This window comes from Gobius niger (assembly GCF_951799975.1).
Source record: "Gobius niger genome assembly, chromosome: 1".
Taxonomy (NCBI): Eukaryota; Metazoa; Chordata; class Actinopteri; order Gobiiformes; family Gobiidae; genus Gobius; species Gobius niger.
The window spans coordinates 45,477,444-45,503,898 of record NC_136852.1 but is presented as its reverse complement, the minus strand read 5'-3'; the positions used below and the strand labels follow the sequence as shown (position 1 = coordinate 45,503,898).

General features: G+C 41.6%; 1 protein-coding gene across 3 annotated transcripts in view; it reads left to right on the top strand.

Annotated features, from left to right (window-relative positions):
• LOC306972106 (dual specificity testis-specific protein kinase 1) overlaps positions 1-26,455 on the top strand; it is a 49,801-nt gene that overhangs the window by 7,036 nt on the left and 16,310 nt on the right. For all 3 annotated transcript variants that reach the window (XM_079568588.1, XM_079568586.1, XM_079568587.1), the window contains 2 exons: positions 22,397-22,590; positions 23,989-24,110. In XM_079568588.1, coding sequence (XP_079424714.1) covers positions 22,411-22,590; positions 23,989-24,110 — 302 coding nt within the window. In that variant the 5' untranslated portion in view covers positions 22,397-22,410. The remainder of the gene's footprint in view (positions 1-22,396; positions 22,591-23,988; positions 24,111-26,455) is intronic.

The window sequence follows — 26,455 nt, the reverse complement described above, 5'->3', positions numbered from 1 at the left end:
TGTGTTAGAAGAACATGAAGATAAAAAATGTGGTAATCATAATAATTGGACAACCGGGTCAGAGCATCTACAGCTCTCGTGGAGAACCCCTGATCTGCAGCTCCAAGGATGGGACATGGTTGCAGCTCTGATGTGGTGTTTCTGATCCGGTAGGTCGTGGAGAGTAGGGCTGGACAATAGTGCAAAAATTAAATAAATAATTGATTTGATTTGAGTTCATAATGAAAATGAATGCTTTTGTGGAGAGTGCTCTTGCTTTTTGTGTTGTCTGTTGGTGCAACTGAGGTGCAAAAGAAAAATAAGTCTCAAGCAAAATCCTCAGCGTTCCTCTGAAGGGTCTGCGGGACATTTATTTAGCTTGAACTCTTGACAAAGCAGATAAAATATGATCAGACTCATAATATCCTCTGTTGAGAGATTTTGAGCTGTTTAAAGCTGCCCAGCCCTAAAAACAGGACCAGACGGTAATTTGTGCCAAAAGTCACTAAACAATTAAAGAAACAAAGATGATGATTCTTATTGTCATTTTTTTCCTTCTGCTTGTTCTTCTTCTTCTCTTCGTAGCCAATTGCAGATTGTTTTAAACTGTACAGCTGAACGTAGGTAATGGTTTTATAAGATTTCGATATGAGGTTGATGGTTGGCCGTGGTTTGAGCTCAGGCCTGTTCTTTACATGTGTAGCTGAGTCATGAACTTAGACATACTTTTGTAGTTTATAAAAACCTGAGCTCAAATGAAACCAAATGCTTTCCTCCAGTTTAATTTAACACACAAAAATCCTCCATTGTCTCATCAAAATGCTGTTTCTGCCAAAGAAATGGCTGTAAACCTGACCATTATAAACTCCCGTGACAATTAGAGATTGGCCAAAATAGAGATTAACTGCCCAGTCCTAGCGGCACCATCGCTGCTATAGCTGAAAGTAGTTAATGCAATTTTACATGTTCGCTGTTTTCAGCCTGATGCCAGCGCAAAGTTCTGTTTCAGCCTTGTTGAAATACTATGTGGCTTTGATTTCACGGTGCTCAGAAGTCTTAGTTTGTTGTTCCGTCTTTCTCATCTTTTTCATCATTGTAGGTGTTGCACATCGGGGGATACTTTAGAGCAGGGGTAGGCAAGGTTTCTTGGCGGGGGGCCGATTTTCTTTATTGTAAATAGACCGAGGGCCAAAGCCACTGATTATTAGCCCAAAGTAAAGCACAACACTGGAAAAAAATACCATCATGAGACAAATGACTTAAAATTGCTTGAATTAGAGTTCTTCAATGTTGAATTTGAGTCGGTTTGAACTAATCCAAGATACAAACGCTAGCGCCAATGGAACAAGAATAAAACCCACTTGGAATCAGAAAAATAAATGTTTTTTCACTTGAAATGACACAGCATTATCTGAACTAAGAGAATAACTACTACTAGAGGTTTTATCTCATCTAAGACCAGACCAAATCTACTCAAACCTTAGATTTAATCTCTTAATTCAAGTAGATTTATGTCATTTCTTCCTTAAAATGATTATTCTTTTTCCAGCGTTCTTCTTTCACATGCCAGTATTTTGACCTAATTGGGTGTAATGACAGTATTACTACCTTTTTTCTCCCATTTAACTCTAATAATGTTAAAAGTGCTCTGTGATTTGTGTAGTAGTGTTTCTCAAAATCATCTTGAGGGCCAGAGGTTCTGTGCCGGAGGGCCGGATGTTGCCTACCCCTGCTTTAGAGCAATTTGTTGCGATCTTCTTGGTCCACTTGGAGGAAATGCCATGTCAGAGTTCAAAGTCTTTAATCAGGCTCTAAACTCTCCCCAAAGTGTCGAGCCAAAAGCAAGGCAATACAAAGAACAACAAACTAAACAGGTGCGTCCAACCTACAGTATTATTGCAGTGTAATGTTCCAGAGGCCGTCCTGAACAAGGTTGTTTCGTGTTGATTTTGTAAACGCACTTGTTCTTATCTCAGATGGTGTTGTGATAGCTGTGAAGGTCGTCATTGGGCCCTCTTGTATTTACTTAGACTGTGCTAAATGCCTGAAACACCGCGCTGCTCCTGTGCCTGTGTGCAGAGAGACTATAGAACGAACCGTGCCATCTGTGTGGTCTCCATAAAGAGACTGACGCCCGGGGCTATATAGAGCTGTTGTCTGAGTCACTGCAGTCGGAGGAGTAAAAGAGGGTTAATTTTGTAATTGTTGTTGTGGTTGAGATTGAGAAGTGTAGTTTAGAAAATGATTGTATGCCCTAGATTGTTTGCATCATTTTTTTTATATTTGCAAATTCCGTTTTTCTGGATTGGAGGTCAACAGTCCTGCCAAACCTTCACCCTGTGGATCAGGGGTGTCCAAACTTTTTTCATGAGAGGCCGCATATTGAAGTGTACACGGGGTGAAGGGCCCGTAGATCAGTAGTTAGTGTCGCAAAACCTTCGACTAGCAGAGGTTTAAATTGTGCCCCATACCTCTATTTAAGCTTAAAACCTTCATGCCAGCTCTGTCTCACAATAAAATGTTAGTTGTTAGGTTACAATTGTATAATGTGTACCGATACAGCAAGAGGCCGAGGGCCACCATAAATTGGTCTGAGGGCCGCACTTGGCCCCCGGGCCGCACTTTGGACACCCCTGCTGTAAATGATATGGTTCATAAAGTCAAATTCCCATTAATTTTCACATAGACCTTTTGAAAAAATCTAACTATTCAGAGTGAATTGCACAATGGAGGCTATCAGCTCTGTGGTAACTAACTACTGACCATAGTTCTGTGACTGTGAGTGTAAGAGTTTATAAATACTTGAGCATACATGGCTTTGAGAACTTTTCAATTTGTGAAGACTACAATACCCCACCAAACAAAGGTTGCTCAAACGCTGTTTCAGTGTCAGCTTCTGCAATGTCAAAAGATCCAGTGTTGCATTCATTTTTGACCAAGATGTTGTACTGATGATGGGAGAGTGTGACCACTTTGGAGGTGAGGTTTGATGTTTGGATTTTTGAGACAGGAATGTATCGCGATAAACGATATTATTGAAGACCTTTTAGTAGAGGCCGATATTTGGGGATTTTACAATATCAGCTGTTGGCCTATTTTTGCATTTGGAAGAGCTGAGTCAGGTCTCTAAAACAAGTCCTCCCACAACTTTCTTGGCTTCAGGGGAACAAAGAAACATTGCGATGAAAATTTGTTAGCTACAAGTTTCTTAAAGTGATAGTCTGGAAGTCTAAATTGTTTACAAATTTTATAAAATGCGCAAAACTGACCACATCTTTATGTAAAGTATGTGATAATAGATACATTGTTTTTTGCAAAGTCCCTCCTTCCCGTTTCTAATCAACTAATCAGTCTAGTACCCTCCCGCGCTGACCAATGAGACGAGGTTTTCCTGTGAACCAGCCTGTCAGGTCCAACCAGGAGAGGAGGGGGAGGAGCTTGATCGTTTACTTTTAAAAATTCTGTTCTTGCTCTCCTCATTTTGCAAACTAAGAAGGGCTTTCTGATTGAAAAGGGGAGGAATTTGATTGTTTCAAATTTCACTCCATCTCTCCCCACGTTGCAAACTTACAGACTATCACTTTAAACACAAGTTTCACCAACCAGTTTTCACCAGCTCGAATCCACGGAGCAAAAACTGAAAATATTACTTGTTGGTCCAACCTACTGTCTACACTGGTTGTGGAATAGAAACTGCATTTGATTTTTTTGGTCCTTTTTCTGCCTGTATACTATTGTACATTGTACATAATTGTATGTATCCTGTTGTGAATAGTTTCTACATATTGTACATATTTATGTATATTTTGCTATTTCCGCAGATGTCTTTTGACGAAGGAAATTAGCACTTTGTATTTCAAATAACATATCAATGCACTTGTGGTTGTATATCCTGGACAGGGTCATATTCTATTTTATTCTATTTTAATATTATTCTATTTTTTTTGTCTTTTCTTTCTCTTTTGCTCTCATTTCCATTTGTTCTGTTTTGATCTTTCCTTAAGGAATTGCCTTCAGTGTATCTGTTTTTGGGTATCATTTGATGATTCAACAGATATGATGCCCATCTCAAGAGGGATTGGGGAAAAGAAATGGTGGGGAAAAAAAAGTGCTATGCCTGTATACTATACTAATAAAAAGTTGATCAAAAAAAATAATAATACTTTCACCAACTAAACCTCAGCCAATATAGTTTAATGTTTGATCAGCAACAGTATGCTAATGCTAACGGCAGCTAATCAAAGGGACGGGGACGGTTTATTGAGTCAGCTGTGGCCAAGTATTTATGTTTTTACATGATTATAGACCAGACCTTTGGAAAAATCAGTCAAAAATATGCATATCGGCATCGCAAAGATCGTCAGTGGAGTTAAGATCTGGCCTCTGTTGTCTCATGCTCCCTGAACCACTCTCCTGGTATGGCCCTTTTGGAATATGCCCGTGCCATCAGGGAAGAAGAAGCCCATTGATGGAGTAACCTGGTCGTTCAGGATGTTCAAGTTGTCAGCTGATCTCATTCTTTGGACACATAGGGCCAGATCTTGTGAATGGCGCAGTCCGTGCGCAACTCTAAACGCAACATAGTACACGCGCGAACTTGCATGTGGCGCAGCGAAAATTTGAAAAGTCTGTTTGAGCGTCGGTTACGCACGGGCTTACTTTGATACTGTAGATCAACGCGCACCCCCCTAACACCAAAACAACAACAGTTTTCCATAAATAAACCACACACGCCTTCAAGAGCCACAACACCAGGTCTAATCTGTGTTTTAAGGAGACATTTCCATCGTGTGTCAGTCTTTACCTCCTGATGATGCTCCGTGTGTAGCCACAGCTCAGTCCAAAAGGAAGACGCGCATTGCAACTTTTTTTTTCAGCCGCTCCAAGAATCCTGCAGCTGTAGCGCAAATGTTCCAATACGCTACAGTTTTCTTGCAACTGCTGCATAACTCTGCAACTCCTCTGCAGCCGAACAGTTTCTGATCAATTAAATCCTGTACATTTCGTAACTTTGCGCATTCGAACGGTGTCCAGCGCGAGGCTGCTGCCTCTCTGTCCCGCCCGCTCATCTTGGACCTGCAGTGAGTGGCTGCAGCAGCGGAGGGACAGTTTTATTTCTTTTATCTTTATTAAACATTGCGCGCTGCATCATGCATGTTACGCGTTTACAGGAGAACCCCTCCCTGCAAACCACCGCCTTCCGCAGGTCTGGGGAAAGCATGGGGAGGGGGCGGCACCACAACATCGCAATGCAAGTCTGTCCCCTCCTCCTGTCCGGCCCACTTTTTGCGCCAGGTATGACACTGAAGATTGCAAGGAGCTCCACCCGTCTGCGTCCTCGTCTTCTCTACAGCCTGCGCTATGAACCACAAGATCTGGCCCATAGTGTTGCTAAACCTAGACCTAAAGCTTAATCTTTCAAGAGAGAGTGTATTTTTATCCTCCCTGTCAAAACCTCGCAAAGCTTTTCCTTCCCCTCTGCACAAACCGTGGCGTGTATGGCAAACCTTGTGCTTTACCTTGTGGTTTGGGTGTAACCGGCAGCACCTCAGTCAGCCAGCACATCCTTCAGAGAGAGAGAGACGGAGAGAGTCTGACGGCAGAGGAAGCACAGGCTTTCCATCCTCGGAGAGTTCAGAAACCAGAGCAGTTCACTTCCTGGAAACTCTCTCACCACAAAATAGAACTTAGTCATTATGCCGGAGCAAGAAATAGCTTGCAAAACCAACGAGAAGCAACTGCGATGTTGAATGCAGTGTATCTGTGGGGTGTCTTTCTGTCGTCTCGCATTAAAACAATGTATTCCTGTTGTAGCCGTTTAGAAGTAGCCTTGCATCTTTGTAAACAGCTCTGTGATGAGACATTTCCCCCCCACTGCCCCGTCCACTGAATGTGCCTGTTGTTGTGTCTGCAGGCGCTGAAAAATCCTGACCTCCCTGAACTATCCGCGGCCCACTCACCATTCTCCGAAGTGCCGTGTTGTTTACTGTTGGCCTTTTCAGCGGCTCGCGGCCACGGGCAGTTCCATCTCTGCCGCATTAGAGAGCTTGGTTAGGGCAGAGCTGTTCAGAAACGGGGGGGAAATGTGTTTTTATCCTGACGAAGGTTTTCCGTTGTGACAATTCTTGCCATTTTTAAACTATTTTGAAACATTGCAAACACATCTGAGGTTTATAACATTTGAGAATAGACTAGCATTTTGAGAAGTATATCGCTAAATTATCAGTTTCAGTCACAATTTTCCCAATTTAGTTTTTTGTTTTTGATCAACTTTTTATTGGTGCGATGCCATTATTGCAATTTACAATTTTTCCAGTATAGTATACAGGCATAGCACATTTTCCCCCCCATTTCTTTTCCCCAATCCCTCCCTGGGCATCATATCTGTTGAATCATCAAATGATACCCAAAAACAGACAATTTTCCCAATTTAGTTACATTTTAGCCTTGATTTTGTCCTGATATACTCATTTTTAAGTCTTGTTTTGACACAATTTGATGGGGAATTGTCTATCGGTGCAGGGAACAGTTTGGTGAGAAGCTTCGTGGATTCTCTGTGCGACGAGTGTGGGCTGGCGTTTTGAGCACGGACGAGGGAGATGAATTGATAAAGCGGGATTCTGAGAGATGGGCATAAATGAAACACTCAAGTCAGGTTTGGTTTTGTATGACATTACGCTTTCAAATGTGACACACTGAAATCCGACGGTGTAATCCAGACGCTTGTTTACCTCTCACACGGCCCGCTAGCTTCATCTCCTCAGGTGTGTACATCTATGCGGATACGCCGCGGTTACAGTTACAGTGAAGGAGCCTGTTCACTGTTTTAATAATGAGAACGCTTTTTTTTTTTTACAATCGGCCCCCTCTGTGGCACTGCCGAACCGGCGCCGAGGGCATGTTCAAGTCAAATGGGACATACTGTATTTGCGAACACAGGCTGAATGTTTGATGACCCGATCGAGTGACGGACTTCACTGAATGTTTTATGCAGCCGTGAAAGGAGTTTGCATGCTCCGTTACCCGCAGGAGCCTATATGTTTAGTGCAACAGGCCGTGCCCAGACTTAAAAACAAGTGACGCGACAGTGAATGTGTAAGAGAAAAAAACAATAATGTCCGAGAGGATGGATGAGAGTCTGGTTGTCTTATGGAGCAGAAGTTTATTTATTACATGCGGGGACCCGGAAACATCGCACTTTTGAAGTTTGGCTTTGCTTCCACTTGAAGAGAGATAAATAACCTGTTGTCCGTCATACTGATATGCAAGCCAATACATACACTGCCTGGGAGACAAAGGCTACGTTCAGACTATTTGGGGATTAAAACTCATTAAATGTGACTTGCTGCTACCTTTGTTAAGGCGAGACACGGCAGGTGAAAGTATTGATTTTTCACGTAGTGGTCGAAGTGGAGATTTTTATCTATTTTCCTCCCTTTACATCTTAGTTTTCATGTCAGAGTATAAAAATGACAAAACTCACCCCGCATGATGTTTATTTTATGATGTTTTGTCCGTCTGCGAGGTGGGGGCAACCCGGAAGTAGCTGCTGCTCTGCTAGAAACGCCGTCTTTCAAGCGGGTATTCATTCATAAATATTGACAGATTTTACATCCACGTGTCCTGCTACGGGCCCTCGTGATGACGCTTTCACCCAAATAGGGTGTTTTTCCTCCTACGAGACGCTGGTGCGGAAAAGTCGAAGAACGGGCCGCGCATGCGCACTCGCTACAAAACTTCAGGGCTGGTTTTCTCTGAATGAGAGAAGCCGCACTCGGGCAGAGCCTGAGCCCTTATAGTCGCTCCAAAAGACTCCAAACTTTCCACTCTGAGACCTAACAATATTTTGAAGGTTTTTTCCGAGGGATTTTTTAATATCTAATTCCAAGCCTGATTTATTCAGCTTTGAAACCAAAAAAACAGGCGAAATTTGAGTTTTTACAGATTTTTTCACTGATGATTAGTTTATTGAAAAACTAAACAAAATATCCAAAATCCCCTCTGAAAAAATCTTAGTTACTAATACGTCAATAAAATAAAACCATAAAATTTAATCTGGCTCAATTCATTATTTTGATTTCGTTGCCCAACATATAGGCAATTTTGGCCATTTTAATGCTCAAAATGCCTTATTTTTTTGTGAAAACATAAAATGACAGAAAAAATGCAATACATTTTTTTCTCATATTTATATCTGTAATGTTCAGCAAAAGTTTCAAATTGATATCTCTACTTTTTTTTTTTTTCCCTATTCACCTGCAGTGTCTCGCCTTAAGTGTTGCAATTTCATGGATCATCCCAGGACTGGCCCTTCGAGTACTAGTAATAAGATTTTACTTGCAAATTCTTTGTACTTATGCAAACGTAGCGATAACATGCCTCTTCTAGTCAAGTCATGGTTTAGAAAAACTGTCGATACAGTGGCATCGGTGAGGAGTCTGCGTTTTCACTTATCAATTTCTAATGAGCAGGGGGAAAAAAGTCATATTTCATCCAGGGTTGTTTACAGTGATCCCTATTATGATGGTATTTGGTGATCTCGGCTAAATCCTCCAGCTCGACAGTCCAAACCAAGATAACGGGTTGCATGCGACAAGAAAGTCATGTTGACCTTCAACTTTGCAATAAATTATTTTCTTTGCACAAGTAAATGTAATATTTTAATACCAGGATGACACTATGATTTAAGTGGCATTGCCCAGTGGCCTCCTCTCTTATGCAATCACTTTGTAGCTCCCAAACCAAGATGACGTTTTTCCTCCCTTTCACGGCCACATTTCCACATGTTGGTTTAAACCACACGGCACAGCACGTAAACATGACTGACACTGTCCAGTTAGATATTACACAGAAGCTGTTGTTTATCGATATAAACATGAGACGGCATCTCTAGGATCGCCCATGTTTGAAGCAGTTGAGGGGCAAAACAAAGAGGAGAAAAATCAAAACCTTCTATTATTACTCCAAAACTACTTTAACAAATGCTGAATTATGAATATACATTTCTACCCAACAACATGCTAACGCTAGCTATGACTGTTTTTTCTTCTACTGAACAATCTGCTGAAAAATCATCCATATGGACCCAATTTAGACTTGACTTTATTTGTGTGTGATAAATAAGTTCATAGTCTGCCAGAAAACGGTTAAAAGGAGTGAAAAATTGCTGTCTGTGTTAGAGACCGACCGATATGGGTTTTTCTAAGGCCGATGCCAATATTTTGGGTTGTTATTTGGCTGATGCCAATCTGCTCGGCTGATATTTTTGACCGATATTTTTCCGATTTCTGGTCAATAATCCTGTAAAAACAAATGCATGGCCACTCCAGCCCTGGCTGATTTTATTTTATTACTTAAGGTGACCCAATCATAGCATGTTGTTACTAGCCGCATCATTTTGCACGCGATCCAAAATACAATAGTGAAGATTAAAACTAACTCAGTGATTGAATTCTCCAGCTTCTGCACTTCAAAATGACATGCAGCATGTCCATATTGATGGAGGTTTAGTGAAACTTGTGTTTAACAAACTTGAAGCTGACCAATTTTCATTGGGATGTTTCTCACCTCCCCTGAGGAAGTCTATCATTTTCGGTCCCGGAAATATCGGCACTAGACTGGCCGATATATTGTAAAATCCCCAAATATCGGCCCGATATATAGGCCGGCCGATATATAATTTGGTATATGAATTATAGTCTGTTTAAAGTGGATGAAATGGCCAACAAAGCGCAATGTAAAATGAGCTCGGGCAAAGTGAGGCCAACGGAGCGGATGGACAGGGGAAGGCCATGCATTATGAAGCCCGTCCTCTCCGTTTACGGCTGTTACCTCCCAGACCAGGTCAAAGGCTTCAGCTCGGACTAAAACGTGCTCCTGCAGCACGTGGATGTCCGTTCTCTTTAGTGATACTTAGCAGCAGAGTTGATTGATGGAAGGAGCTGTGGTGAAATTGTACATTGTCTTCGAGCATAATTGCCTGATGATGGAACCTTCCTTACTTCGATAAAGGTCAAATCAAATTGACGGGTGATGCGCTTGTAGCAGTTGCTCACTTGGACTCTATAGGACTTTCCTTTCGACTTGCTCCTGTGTGAGTTTCAACAGCAAAGAAATTGCACAATGAACGTAAGGAATGTTTAAGGTCTTTCTGCTGCAGTTTCTGTCGCAATCTTCCACATAGTCTTGTGACTGGAATCAGGGAACACTTACCCAAGAGCAAATGTACAACCTGTAAAGTACAGGTTGAACTTGAACAATTTCGGGCCAGTGGCAATGTTTCTTCGAAGTGACAAGGTTTGCAATGTGCAACGGGAAACAAAACCAAAATTGTAGATTTCAATTTGAAATGTTTGCTCTAAATTACAATACAATTATGAAGAAAAAATGTAAGTTTTATGTCATGTTGTGGTCCAGAAGAATAAATATATAAAATAAAAGAAATCAAGAAATCTAAAAATGTATAAATTGTTTTAAAAATATTAGTTACAAAGATTTTTTTCAGAGAGGTTTTTGGAACTTTTGTCTATATATTCGGGGCAACAGAGAGTAGAGCAATGGGTCTTCTGATCGGAGGATCGGTGGTTCAAATCCTGCATGTGCACACTGTCGTTGTGTCCTTGAGCAAGACACTTCACCCTCCTTGCCTCCAGTGTCTGCGTACACTGGTGTATGAACGAGAGAGTGAATGGGTGACTGGTTCTTTGACTTCGAGAGCCTAAAGCAGGTTGAAAGGAGCTATATAAATGTGACCATTTACCATTTACATATTTTTAGAAATCCATGTGAATAATCCTTCAAAATATTGGTAGTTTGGAGTCTGTAGGAGCTTAACGCTTCTAAAGTGGAGATAGAGTGTAAAGAAAACCTCATGTTGAGAAAATGGTCTTAAACTACAGTATTGTAAGGGCACAAAGGTGACAAAAGTCATGAAATAAGCATTGTAAAGGGAACGGGGGAACAAACTTAAAATCTCAACAATGACCACTCTTTGAAAAATCAAGATTAAGTTCAGAGTTCACAGTTGTAACAAATGTCCCATATCATTGTTTGATGTAAAGACTAAAATATCAAACTTATATGGGAATACTAGAAATACACTGATCCAGCTTTTTTTCCCCCGATACTGATACCGATACTGGGGGTTTGAGTATCTTTCTTAAAGGTGGTCTGTTCTATGAGAGTAAAAGCAAATGTCCCTCTTTTCTCCAGTTTGAGATCAATAAAGTCTGATCTTTTGTTGCGAACGAGATGTTACAGATCAGTGACATTGATGAATAAACTAATAGAGAAACCTCAAACAATGATCACTGGACTTTTCTACACTGAATATCCTTCTCTATAAGACAGGCTTTAGGTTGCATTCATAACGATTCCCATGAAATGATCTGATCATAACACTTGTTGAGACACATGTGTCTGATCCTGATATATTTCTAGTATCGGCTCCGATATCCAATACCAGTATCCGATCAATTGGTGCACCCCGAGAGAATACCATGCATTTCAAGACATGTTTGTGCAGAAGTCTGTTTGTAATAAGATTCCCTGGAAGCATGATAATTTGTTATTTGCAGACGACATCATTTCAAGTGGAGGTTCCCCGCTGACTGCAGCTCGTCTGTAACCCATTTCCCAGGCTGCAGGCGGCTTTTGCCCCGGCAGGTGCAGGTAACAGGAGCCGGCAGAGAGCCTGGGAGAGCTGTGATTGCATTACTGGCTGCTGGGACTGCAGGGTCATGACCTTTTTTTATTATCTCCTATAAAGGATAATGCTGTGTTAGGTGATAATAAGAAGGTATCTGGATTACAGTCGGAGCACGGTTTGAATGAGGGAAATCATATGCAGTGAATTATGCACTTTTTCTATTCATATTTTAGTCTTCTGTCCAACGTTAATGCTTGGATGTGTTTAAAATAGAAAGTTAAACAGCTACTCCATTGATTCCATATTTTCATTTCACACAAATGCTTGGGTTTCAAAGCATTTGTCCGTATTATTCAGCGCCTCTGTACTTTGCTTATGCAGAGTGAGGCTGCACACGTCTCTCTCTGCGGTGTCAGGGAGGTCAGTGTTTTGTAATGCGTGTTAAAATGATTGATTTCGCTTTCGCAGCCCGCAGCCTCGGGCAGCGCCGCACATAAGGGCCTTCTCTATTTAAAACCCGCCCTGCAAATTAGATCTTGCTCTTTGATTTTTTTGGGGGGTGGATAACATCAATGAAATTCTGGGTAACAGCGATTTCCAGCGTCATTATGTGGGAGCGACAATCGATACAGACCTGAGTAAGAGATGCATCTCTTTTCCAGCTTAAGTCATTTGCATCAAGCTCTGTCCTCTAAGAAGATGCTGTGTGTGCAGCAGCAAGAATGTCATGGGTTTGATTTCTTGAGACTGGGATTGGTTGTAACATAATTTGCATTTTGGTACACAAAATCTTATTTCAAATGATATTCAAAATGAGTGTTTCGTTTAATCAAGTCCAGGATGGTAACTAACATAGGCCTGTAAAGATGACAAAGTCTGAAGTTCGATATATGGTAGGAAAATATTGCGATAAACGATCGTAGTAAAGACCTTTTTATGCCTCAGAAACAAACTCTAAAGTTTAAAAATGACAGAAAAAACGTTGTTCAAAAAGTACTTTGTCTTGTGTATACCTAACTGACATTTTTTCTTGTTGTAGGGAAACAATCTTTTTGCCTCATGAAAGTATTTTGTAAAAATAGTCATTTGTGAAGAAATCAGCCTGATGTGTGTAGTTTGCATTGTATTATGATTTGTTGATGTTGTGTATGGTTGGCCCAATCAGTCAATATGTAATGCAAAGGGTTTTGCCTTCATCGTCACATACTGACTCTGAAGGACGGCCATGACGGTTAAAAAAAAAAAATTCCGTCACATTTGGACTAAACAGGTTAAAGGAACAGGCCATTGTTTTTCCATACTGTGATATGTTCTTACCTGAGCTTAGACGAGCTGATGCGTACCTGTCTGGTCTTTGTGCGTGCCCGTGGAAGAGCTTGGTCGCTTCTAACTTCACCCCGTTTGGAGCCATAGGATTATGTTGGGAGGGGCCAAATGCTAACAATATTTTGGTTGTTTTGGGTGACTGAGCGCACGCACAAATACCAGAAAGGTACGCATGAACTCGTCTAAGCTCAGGTAAGAACATATCTCAGTGTGTAAAAACAGTGGCCTGTTCCTTTAAAAATTAGGTGCCTATAAAATATCCTACAATAAAATGCATTTTCTACAGTTCAGCTTTACCCAAATCCATAAGGCCTATAGGCCAGTGTAACGCCTCATTTGAAAGCTAAGACCCATAAAACTAACTTTTTGGACAATTTTTTCCATTGCTTTTTTTGGCGGGTTTTCGTGACATTTTTGCCACATTTGCCACATCGCTTTTTGTCACTTTTTTGTTGTGTTTTCACCACACATTTTTGTCCCCTTTCCGTCACGTTTTTTGTTGCATTTTCATCCTTGTTTTCGTCTAATCTCTGTTGCTATTTTGACGCCTTTTTTCAACAAGCTTTTTCGATTTGGGTAAAGCCAAACAGAAGAAAATGTGCTTGGTTAAAGTGGGTTAAGAGGTTAAGGGGGGAAAAAATTGATTACGTATTGTTGTGGTGTAACAGTTGCCCATTCTCTACCAGAGAGAGACCACAGCTATGCCTGAGTCTGTCTGTCCTTTATTGCTGCTTTGTTGTCTCATTGACCAACAAAGCATTGACACAGCCCCACGTCACTGTGTAAAATCCATGGAGCATTAGCTGTAACCGCGGCTTTCCTCTTTAAACGCCCGGCTTTGGTACATTTAGACCGCGGTCGAAGCACAGCGGCCGTGGGTTTGTTTTAAATTGCAGGGCTGTTCACCGTCCGCATACTTTACACTTGAAGCAGCTCCCAGACGCTTGTCCGTAATCACCGCGCTTGGCTCTTGACCGCGAAAAGATTAGGATGCGGCGTTTTAAATGGAAAGCATTGCATTTTTCACATCAGTTTCAAGACGGGAGCGAGGTGCAGGCGAGACGTGGCCACCCTTGAGCACATCGAGTTCCTCCATGACAAGGTGTTTGTGTCCGTGTGTATAATTTAGAGATTTTCTACCATTTATTCAAACGTGTTGTGTCTGATGCGGTAATTTTGAGTGTGGGCAGTTCCAAACCGAGCATTTTCTGGGTATGAACCAAGACAAAAGCAAGAATTCAGAGGAGCGTCATTTGACTTGACTCCCATGGCAGTGGTCCCTCCCCAAGCGTTACCTCTTGTACCAGACTGGAATATTTTCCGCTACTGTAGGGGGCGGGGTTGTGGGAGGAGCACGTGCTGGTGTTCTGATCACGATTCTGCGGTGTGGAGTTTGCCCCTGTGCTCCTTAACGCAGTACTAAGTAACTCTTGCCCCTAGAGGCCACGAGCGCAACTGCAGGTGTCGTAGCAAGTTGCGATTTTTTCACTTATTAATTGTCTTGGAGAGTAAATACTACGCTGACAGAAAAGGCGAAGGGACAGAGGGATATTGTACATCCAATTACACAATGGAAATATTTTTTTTCACTCAAACTTGGCTGTAAATACTGTTTAAAGTGACGTTAGCCCGCAGTTAGCTTCACCCGTTAGCATGTTAGCTTCTTCTTCGTGATTCCATTAGTGTGTATTGGTGGCTCCGGTCCAGTGGCAGTCAAGTTGCAAACCTGGTTTTCTGTCCAGAGACACCAGGGGGAGATGAAAGACCCTCCAATCATCCAATAAACACTTGTATTACCCCCACAGGGACTTCGATTTATTAAGGTAAACACGTTACTTAGTACTGCTTTAATACTGGACCATTGTTACATTCAGGAGATGAACAGTGTTTAACTCACAGTGGGATAAATAGTAGCACTTAATAAGATGCGCAAGGCTCTGATAAATAGTCTAAAACTGCAGATGTATCACCTGAGGATGTCCAAGTGCCACCAGGGACACGGACCACAGTTTGAAAACCACTGTTCTAGACTTTATTGCTTCCATTCTAGGGAAACTAGGCTTTTGGGATCCTTCTCCAGTGTGCACAATCTTGGCCAGGAGAATTTGCCAGGGGCTTGTATCTAAAAATGGAGGATATTATGACTTTTTTAGAGCTTTTCACTGTTACAAAGTTGTTCCCTCATCCCTAGTGTTGTTACTCGAGCTGCTAGCTTTTTTTTTTACTCTTTACTGAAACAGCTATGAAGTGAAGGGGAGCACGTGGGATGGGAGGAACCACAGTGGTTAGTGCTCGTGCTTCACAGCTGGAAGGTTTTATCCCCTTTCTCTGTGGACTTTGCATGTTCTCAGGTTTCCCCTACCACTAAAAACATGTATAATGGGTTAATCTGCTCTCAAATGCAGAGGACAAATTTCCCTAGGGGGAGAATAAAGTATACCTTAACCTTAGTGTTTTTTTGTTGTTGTAAATATCAGGAACGGAAACTACAGGATATTTTGTATGGGCAGTTTTAGATCAAAATTACACTTTCTAACCAACAAAGTGTAGGTCAGTGATAAAGATGTGTTTGAGATTAATACCAAATACATGCAAAAAACACAATGTCCCTCTTTGATGTTTTGAGATTGCAAACTCCTCACAGAATGGTCCCAAACTCCACAGAAAGATATGTCCTGGGTGTCTCCTTGACGAACAAACTCTTCTATTCGTGTCCGTGACTTCTCTTGTCTCTCTCGAGTTTGGAAAATTATCCCCAAATGTCTTTAGTCGTCATCACCATTTTCAACTCGAGGGGGTGATCCTGACCCACTTCCACGTCTCTGTCATTTTTTTGTTTGTTTTGTTTTCCTGGACAAAGCTGCTGAGTGACGCCAGTGGGAAGCACTCACTGTCACTCCACACAGTCTGCAGTGGCCTGTCCATCAAACATCAGCCTGTTCAAAAACGCTTTTGTCTCCTCCGCGACCGCAAACAATCAGCTCTGTCTGCGCGAACGCTTGTCACTCTGCCTTCCTCCGATCTGTCTGCGCTGGACGAGCATTTTAGCACTGTCAAATAAAGGCGGAAAAGGGAGGAAAGGAGTGAGACAGGGAGAGATGAGATGCGATTTGGAATGATTGCTGACCCAGAATAGCCTTAGTCACTTTGGCTGTTTTCACAAATGCCTAAAATACAGAGAAGGAGCGCCCATTTTGTATTCAATCAAATGTGTCTGCCAACTTATAGGTTTACGCAAATAGACACTTAACTGCTAACCTTTCACTTGTGTAATTTGCTTAAGGATATTCATGGTCAACATGGTTCTCATCCAGTAGAACCTATAGAACCACTAACTACATTTATACCATATTACTCACGACACTGAACCGTTTAGATGAAGTCATAAGCACCAAAATAAGTGTCCAGAGACAAAAAATGTTTATAACAATAATAACAAGTTATTAATAATAAATACGGCATTGCTGCCATTAGCTGCTGAAGCCTTAAAGGAAATGGGGAGCATGCTTTTTGCAATAATGGACTTTCCTTTGAAACGTTTTTGCATTTTGGTCATTATTGTTAGTACAAAAAGCGACAAAAACGAGACATAAATTAATAAATACATTTTAAAAAGCATAAAAATAGCGACACCAACACGTCAAAACTGGCGACCAAAACTGATGACAACGTAAGGAAATAAATCTTAGATCAGTTTGATCAGTTTTAGCTTTCAAATGCGCCGTCACACTGGACTAAAGGCTGTACGTTCCAGTCGAGAAGCTTTTTAGATTTGGGTAAAGCTGAACTGGACGAAATGTGCCGCCAATGTTAAGGCCTATAAAAGTTTATCAAAAATACCAAAATAATGATTCAAAACATATTTAGTTGCAATTTTGGCTGAAATGTTTTGCTCAAAAGTTGCCTGTTTCGTGCATTTCACTTTCCTCTGTTGGATAAAATATTTGCAAATCTTAATCTAAATTAATATACGTGCAGATTTTTTTTCTGCATTTATGGCATTAAAATATTCTCCACCGGAAAAAGGTGGCTTCCCCTCTTCAGGTCGGTGGTGAGTCCTTGCCTCAAGTGGAGGAGTTCAAGTATCTCGGGGTCTTGTTCACGAGTGAGGGACGGATGGAGCGTGAGATCGACAGACTGATCGGTGCGGCGTCAGCAGTGATGCGGTCGCTGTATCGGTCTGTCGTGGTGAAGAGGGAGCTGAGTCGGGGCAGAGCTCTCGATTTACCGATCGATCTACGTTCCCACCCTCACCTATGGTCATGAGATCTGAGTAATGACCGAAAGGACAAGATTGCGGATACAAGTCTGGGCATCTCTGCTGAGACTGCTGCCTCCGCAACCCAGCCCCGGATAAAGCGGAAGAAAATGGATGGATGGATGGTTGGCGTTAAAATACAGTGCTGACACAGATGGTAGAACAGGTCGTCTCAGAAGGTCGTGGGTTCAAGTCCCAGCTCCTGAAGGTGCCCACTGTCGTTGTGTCCTTGGGCAAGACACTTCGCCCTCCTCACCTCCAGTGTCTGCGTACATTGGCGTATGAATGAGAGAGTGAATGGGTGACCGGTTCCTTGCTGCACTTTGTTCCTAATGAAGGTTGAAAAGCGCTATATAAGTTGAGACCATTTACCATTAAGTATTTGGGCAATTTGGCTTTACCCAAAACCTAAAAGCTCCTTGAAAAAAGTGTCAAAATAGCGACACAAATGAGACGAAAACAAGACTGAAAATGCTGCAATAAAAGAGCGACAAAAGTGACAAAAAAGGCGTTGAAAAAGTGACAAAAACGAGGATGAAAATGTAGCATGAATGTGACGGAAACACATGAGTAAGGGGGAAAAGTGACAAGTGCGGTAAATGGCATAAACGCAAGGAAAAAGATCCATTTAGATTCATGGTAGAGGTTAAAAGACTCAACTTGCTTCTGCCTGTATAAACCCTGCATTCTTATCTCCATGCGTTGTTGTCTTTTCTCACCATTGTGATATTGGCGCTGACTCCTAAACCCCGGCCATATTGCTCACCGTGAAGGAGCTCCAGCTGCCCGTGCTGAACACTATGTGAACACAACAAGTGGTGGAGGAAAAAAAAAAAACGTACTGTATTTACGGAAAGTGCTTCATTTGGACTGACCCAGAAGGTATCGCACCTGACTGTGAATTCACCCACTGGCAGCTGTATATCAGAGAGTTTGCATCAGAGCTGACGTCCTCGCCGCGACTGGAATGCGTCTTTAAAAATTTCACAGCGCAGTCCCGGCATAGTGCGACATCCGCCCGAGCCGCCATCTTTGAGGAACGAGCACAAAAATGTAGCCGGTGCTTGCTGCTGCTGCTGCTGCTATGCCGCCCTAACCGTGGGTGACTCAGACTTGGCGCCTTTTGTTGCTTTCTGCATCTGCACAAAGGAAGGTGTTGATGATCTTGACGATGTGGAAACTTCTCTCAAGCAGAGCCCAGAGCCAGAGGAGAAACAGACGCCAAAATCAGAGCAGAAGTGACGAAAAAACACTGCTAAAAGATTCACGTTAATATCGCAGCGGCACGAGGTTATGGGTTTGATGTTTTAAGCATTTGACAGGGGATTGACATTTTCTTTGATGCATTATGTTTCGCTCATTAGACATGGGCGCAGTATGTATATAAATAGGTCACATTTCCATAACTGTCGCTGTGAGAGTCTTCTGTACCAGTGGATACAGGCTGAGTCCCAGTTCAACCCTTGGAACACGGAACCCTCCTCAACCTTTGTTACTGACAGAATATACACATAGATGTGAATTCTTGAAATCGGTAAACTACGAGCGATACCATCAGCATGTTCCAATCAAAACCTATAATAAGACAAACAGACAGAAAGAAAAGCGGTCATATCTACCATTTTCTCAAAAATATTAACTGAATGAACCGCCACCTTGACGTGGTGGAGGGGTTTGAGCACCCGAATGATCCTGGGAGCTGTTGTCCGGGACTTCGTGACCCTGGTGGGGTCTCCCATGGCAACCAGGTCCTAGGTGACGGGTCAGACAAAGAGCGGTTCAGAAGTCTCTTATGAGAGACCAACAGGCCCGGTTAAGATCATGAGGCCGTCCTTCTGTGGACCCACCACCTGCAGGAGGAGCCATAATGGGCTGGTGCAGTGTGATTTGGGCAGATCCAACAGCTGCCCCCACGACCCCGAAACAGATAAGTGGAAGAAAATGGATGGATGGATGAATGGAATTCAACCTTTACTGTCCCAGGGAGGAAATGATATTGCAGTAAGAGCATCAACACAAGAGGGATCAGCAAAATGGTAAATAATTATTCAGTTGTACAGTCAGATTACCCACTAACCCAAGCTGATGTAGTGCAGGGTTTAGTAGTAAACTCTTTAAGGGGCTACGTAAAATGTAGCTGAAAAGGAACCATGTAGAAATTACAATATTTAATATAACTGCATTTTCAAACAAATCAAGTCAAACTATGCACTGGCATGGAAGCAGGAAAATAATGTCAACGCTCCAACAGTCAAGCATATCATTTGCTTTGGATACACTGGTGTGTCTATATTTTACAAATGGATGGAAGAATCAAAGTAACTTCTGAAGCACACATAGTAGAAAGCACCTATTAGAGCTGGGATTCTAACGGCCAAGCTCTCGGTTATTGGGCGACCCGTCCTGAGCCATCGCGCCCCACATCAAGGGATACAAGGAGGATGATTACTCTATTGACTTATTCAATAAATGGCAGATAAACAATACATTTAAATGGGCTCAACATTTGTCATCGTCATTTGCATTTATTAGCATTTTTCCCCCCAAATTCCTATTGTAGTACTTTATTTTTCCCCCAAAGTATGTTGTGTTTCATTGTAGGATTTTTTAGGAGAAAGTAATTTTTTAACTAACTTTTCTGTCATTTTTAAGCTTTAGCGATCGTTTCTGAAGGATAAAGAGGTCTTCAGTAATATCATTCATCGCGATATTCTCCTTCTTTGATATATGGAACTTCAGATTTTGTTATCGTGACAGGCCTATGGTCCGTAGGCACTGAGGCGATGTGAATCTGCCAATATCCTGTTGGTGACAGAAGTATGAGAAGGTCAACATCCAGAAATGTATAGTTACATTATGATTCAGGTAAAAGTAGGTACGCAGATGATACTTAAGTTAGAGTAAGTCTCACCCGCGTACCCATTTTCATCTCTACGGCCGCTGCATGTTGCTTCTTCAATCACACCTTTTCATGTTTGATTCTAAGCCCATGATTTTATACAGTGGCTTTGTCTGTCATTGTGAGCAGCAGCGCTTCATTCTGCTGAAGAGCGGACCCCACATTAGGCCCTTTGTCCTCCGCTCTTTCATAAACGAGGCTTTGGTGTTTTCATTTCATAAAGTGTCCTCTGCCTGTCGCTGTGTCTTTGTGCAGCAGTAATTAGTTCATCTATAAATAGGCGGCAAAGTTGTTTTTGTTTGACACTGTTTAATTGGCTGTGTACGCTCTGTGTCTATACATAGATGTTGGTTTTGCTTATAATTCATTCAAATGTTTATGAACTTTAGATTCTCACAATTTCTCTGTTTTTCTTGCAAACACATGAAAGGTTACAATAAACCTATAGGCTTATACTTGAATACACCGTCCAAAACAATGAAAAAACAGTAGGGCTGGGACGATACACTTTTGTCGCGATCCAATATGTATCACGATATTAATGCCATATTCCAACACATAATGCCATGTCCCAATGTAGGAAGTATTCAATTTATGCATATTTTTATTACAAACTGCAGTACTTCAGGGTGAAATTCAGTTATTTCAGTTATTGATTGTTTTCTCACATTTCTGTTTAAATCTAATGTATTCTTTTTTAACCTCTTTACCCCCACTTTAAACGAGCACATTTTCTCCAATTCGCCTTTCTCAAATCGAAAAACTTCAAAAAACGAGACGTAGATGAGGATGAAAACGCAACTAAAAAAGCATCAAAAGAGCCACAAAAACATGATGAAAAAGCACCCAAAAAAAGCTACAAAAAAAAGGAACAAAAATGCAGGCGCCAAAAGTGATGAAATGGCAACAAAAAAACGATAAGAAAGGACCAAACGAAAAAGAGACGACAACGCCAGGACACTTCCCTGAAGCAACAGTGTTTTTCAGTAGGAAATGGTGCAGTAAAGCCTTATGCAACTTCTATGTAAAGATCTTACTTGTAGACATTATTTTTATTGTGTCAGCAGGGGGCAACAGTGCTCTTTGGATGCCCGATCACAGGCAGCATGAAGTAGAAACTGCGGCTGCGTCCGAAACCATCAAATTGTAGCCTCTAAGCCCTAACACTAGCAACTAACTCCTTAACCTTTCATGGGGTTGTGCAGAATCTTAATTTTTTATTATTATTATTTTTTATTATTAAATGTGCTCCTGTCAATCAACAGTGGTTGCGCATGAAACACTCGAGGGTGGGGGTGGGAGGGTTTGGCGCAGTGGCTTATGGGATGGCACATAGCTCCTAATCACCGGTTAGTTAGCATCAGAGGTCCCTATGCTAAAGTGGCCATGATAGTTAGCATCAAGGCTCCTTTTCCTAACTACTTCCTAACTGACAGACCAATTCGGAAGCAACTTGCCATGGCGGACGCTGACGCACATCCGGTTTGGCGTAAGAGCTCTAGGAAGCTCCAGGAAATGACGCCACCTCTGCAGGACAGTGCTAGCTTAAACTAATCGAAACAAACCCTAATCCTAATCCAAACCTTAAGGATAGTGGCGTGTACGGGAGCCGTTTTATTGAAATTAGCTTAAAAAAGTGGAGCTGACGTCATTTCCTGCGGAGAATTGGAGCTCCACTGATCACATGCCCCTCCACTTGCTGCATCCGGATGCTCTTCACGTCTTTAGATAACCGTGATCTCAGACGAGGGGAGGACAATGGCGACGAGCGAAGGAGAAGATCGAGAGAGAATGGCAACAATGCAGGCAACTTACACTTGAACAGGTTTTGCTTAGCGGTGGTTCTCGTAGTAAGAGTGTTGGAGGAGATGGTGGTGATCGTGGTGGAGGAGGAGGATCAAGGAAGCAGACAGGTGTTCGACCTAAAAAAGCCGCTGACAAGCATGCTAACCCTGAGCCCTTGTAGCGTCCGGTGGAGGTTTTCATCACAGCGCACACGAGAGAGAAGACGGTTTTTGATGTTTTATAGGAGGAAACCACTGTTCAGATGTTTGAGGTGTCACTAAAGCAAAAAAATACAACATGTGGGTCTTGAAAAATCATCTAAAACGCCTGGCAATATGGGGTTGGCTGTCCTGAAATTGAGTTAAATGTTGAGTAGTTTTCTTTTGTGCTCATTACAAGCAGCTCTGCACATTTTGAGGAAAGTCCTTTAAAGTAAAACTTCATCTTTGTTACTTCAACATGGACGGTAGCTGATGTTTTCTGTTGTCTCTCCCGTCCACAGCGGACATCTCGAGGATGTGTGAGGTGGACGTGTCCTCGGAGCCGTCCAGTCCCACTCTGTTCGGAGAGTCCTCGGACCAGTACTACAGTGTGGACCGATGGCAGAAGCTCCGCACCGCCGTACGCAAACTGGAATTCTGGGAAAACTTCTCCGCCGAGCTCATCGGCACCGGCTTCTTCTCCAAAGTCTATAAAGTACGAGCAATTTCTCAAAGCACAATCCATGTTCCCAAGTATTTGATGTTGCATACAGTGATAAAACAAGAATGTGCCTCCCCTGACTTAGCACTATTTCTCTTCATTTTGTTTTATTTTTGACATTATGTTGTGGAGCTTGAACTGAATTGTCTTTTTATTTTTTTATCAACAATTGTTTTCATGACAAAAATAAACATGCCCATATAGTATATCGGGCTGCCCAAAATTAGGGTTTCCCAAACTTTTATAGGCAGCAAAACCCCAAGTTAAAATGAACTTGTAAACAACACGGAAGTCCCTCTGTGAAACTAAATTGCCGCTTATTAAAAGATAAATCCAGAAGAATAATAGTGTATAAAGTATAAATTTAGGCTACATATGGTGCCATGAATTTTCACACAAAAAGAACATGATCACAAAAAAATCGAGGGCTTGTTTGAAAGATAGAGGTCAGCAGATTCCAAAACATAAAGACTTTAAAGGTGCATTATGCATAAAAAAAAGTTGATGTTTGTGCTTATTTGACCTTGTTCTGACCCTAGTGGCTGTATGAGTGGTGAGCACGGCGCCTTTACTTTCGATCATGGTGGTCTCTGGGATTGTTTTGTAAGCTTTCTGGTGTGAGTCCATCAGCAGTGAAAACCTTTCAAACAATTGATCCTGAAGCGCCCAAGAGATCACTGTGATGGAAAGTAAAGGTGCCATACTGACCACTCATACAGCCGCTGGGTTACTCCAATGTCAAACACATATATCAACTTTTTTTTCCCACATAAAAAAGCTGCATTATGCACCTTTAAGTCTCCGAAATTATAATAAATATGAACTTGTGAACTGTCGGCCCGGCCCTCCCTCACCCCTCTCTCTCTCTCTCTCTCTCTCTCTCTCTCTCTCTCTCTCTCTCTCTCTCTCTCTCTCTCTCTCTCTCTCTCTCTCTCTCTCTCTCTCTCTCTCTCTCTCTCTCTCTCTCTCTCTCTCTCTCTCTCTCTCTCTCTCTCTCTCTCTCTCTCTCTCTCTCTCTCTCTCTCTCTCTCTCTGCCTCTCACTCCTACGTGTTCGTTGCATACAGAGCGCTTTTGTCTCTCTCACTAATTGGCACATTCTTGCCGTGCCGTGATTGGCCCACCAGCTTTGCGACTTGACCACCCGGACAGGTCACGTTTCCTCGCGCTGAAATCCGAAATGATTGCGTAACCAATATACGGGGGGGCAAAGATGAAAGACTTACAGCTTCCATAGAGTTGGCAATGGATGGAAATGTTGATAGAAATGGATAGTATTGACATTGGGAGCCTGTCATGAGGTTATATCGTCTCTGCGGTGTAATTGTATCGCGCTCGTAGTCACAATAAAGAAGCTGATTGTTTGTCTTTATTTGCCTGCTGTACGCACCAGGTGGTCCACAGCACCAGTTGTAAAGTGATGGTGGTGAAGATTTACAAAAACGACGTGGATCAGGACAGCATCGTGCGAGAGATCAGCCTCCTGCAGAAACTGTCCCACCCAAACATCGTCAGGTAACTCCAAATTCTGAGACCCTTTTATCAGATGGAATGTTTCTCTGTACCTGAAGGCAATCCGATGAAGGCTGGCATGATTCTGCAAAAAAGAGCGATTGGCATTCGAGGGAAGGCTAAAATATGAACTGCTAAATCATTACAATAATTACAGGCATTTGAAAACCTATTCACAGAGATCTAAAACTTTCATAACTTCTCGGTACTGCCATAAAATGATCCCAGTTACTTTTGGAAGTCATTTACACAACACTGATGCCATTCAAGAGTAAGGGGACAAATTACTTTGGGTTTACCTCCTAACCCCCGCCTTAACCGAGTGCATTTTCTCCAGTTCAGCTTTACCTTAAATCCATAAGCCTATATCGGCCAGAGTAACGCCTCATTTGAAAGCTAAGACCTTCAAAACTCATCTGAGTGGATTTTTTTTCCCCTTGCGTTGTTATCACTTTTTGGACTTTTTTTTAGCATTGCTTTTGGGTTGGGTTTTTGTCAGTGTTTTTTATTTAGGGTTTTTTTTGTTTTGCGTTTTTGTTGCATTTTCATCCTTGTATTTGCCTCTTTTTGTTGCTATTTTGACACTTTTTTTCAAGAAGCTTTTAGATTTGACTAAAGCCAAACTGGAGAAAAAGGGCTTGGTTCAGGTGGGGATTAAGAGGTTTATTTCATTATTTTCATTTCATTATGCCCGATTCTGAAATCATAGAAATGTCCTTGCTATTGGCCTGAATCCTTAAAGGGACTATACGGAGTTTAAAAATTTAAAAATTAAGTATTTTCCTCCCCCTACATGTTCCAACAGTGTCCTAATGTGTAGAATGAGCCCAGATCTATTCACCACAACTGCCTCTAAAATCCTGCACTCTCACTAAAAACGTGCTACTTCGGGTCCGAAGTGCCGTCATGCACAAGCTTAATATAGAAGGTGCAGTTACACGTATGACCTGAGGTGGCAGTAGTGAGTATAAAATGGCCAACTTGAGTCTAGCCCCTTTAAGGAACTGTCCTACTATACTTGTTCAAAATATAGATTTATGAACTCTTCAGAAAAATCTAAATGTATAAAAATTCAATTTCATGGTGACAATAGGTATTTAGAACCTGCTACTTCTGCAATACTATTCCTGTTCCATTCATCACCCATATAAAAGATACGGCCTGTGACTTTTTCAGGAATAGCTTAAGAATTTTAGTATCAGCAGTCAATATGATCACCTATAGGAATAAATAAAGTGTTTTGAATGTTTAAAGCGCCCAAGTCATTGATGTGAGGTTAAATATGAGGCACACACTGTTTGTCTAAGCAATCTCACACTCGGCCATTCACCAAGGTCACCACACAGGGGATTAAAACAGTCCACTGAGCTGTGAGGTTATGGACAGCACAAAAACAACCTGCTCTGGCCTTACACACACTTTCTCTGCACCAAACATTCCATACCATAGACGTATTTTTATACACCATTTTTTCAGTTTTATGCAGAAACCTCTATTTATCGACAGTTTCACTACTTACTTATTTTCTACTTTCTACTTTCTTATTTACTACAGCTAGCGTTTTAATTTGCAGGCTCCCTCTTTCATTGTAAGTTTGAATGATGACAGAGAGACAAATATGTACAATTACTATAATTACTGGCTGATATAATCTTGCATATTAGTATAACTTTGATCCAAGGTTCCTATTTACAGAAAATAAATGAACAGAAATATGATCTGAGTAACAAAGCTTTAAATCTTGTGTCTACATTAACCCTTTTTCTAATTGTAATAACAATTGTCCATATATTATGTTCTTATGACATACTTGAGTTTCAGAATATGATATGACTCTTACATGCAGCAAAAGTCTGAAGTTCTGTCTAAAGCAGAAGCTCCATGACTTCCTTTTTCACTTCTCAGTCTGTGACTGAAGAGCAATGAGGCCTCAGCCTTTTTACTGGAAACAAAGAGCTCACTGTATTTAGCGTCATGTTACTGTCACTCATGGTGTCTGACCTAAAGTCTAACTCTGAAGAAAGTCAACTCACATTTACACTGAGAAGGTTGGAAGGGCGCCCCCTTGTGTCACCTTGCATCCAAATGCCCAGAACATGACAGCGGGTCAAAATGACCCGCGAAGGCAACACAACTATGTTTACTGTCTTGATCATTCAGTATTAGACAATTGTAACATGGTAATTGTTGATGGATCCATAAAAACAAAAGTAAATTACACAGTAAAAAACTGTAAGTTGCCTGCAGAAAAAATATGTACATAAATTTGCCACAATTTGCACTTTTGCTTTGTTAATAGTTTGTTAACAGATTTGACAGTATAACATTTACTGTAAATGTATTATTAT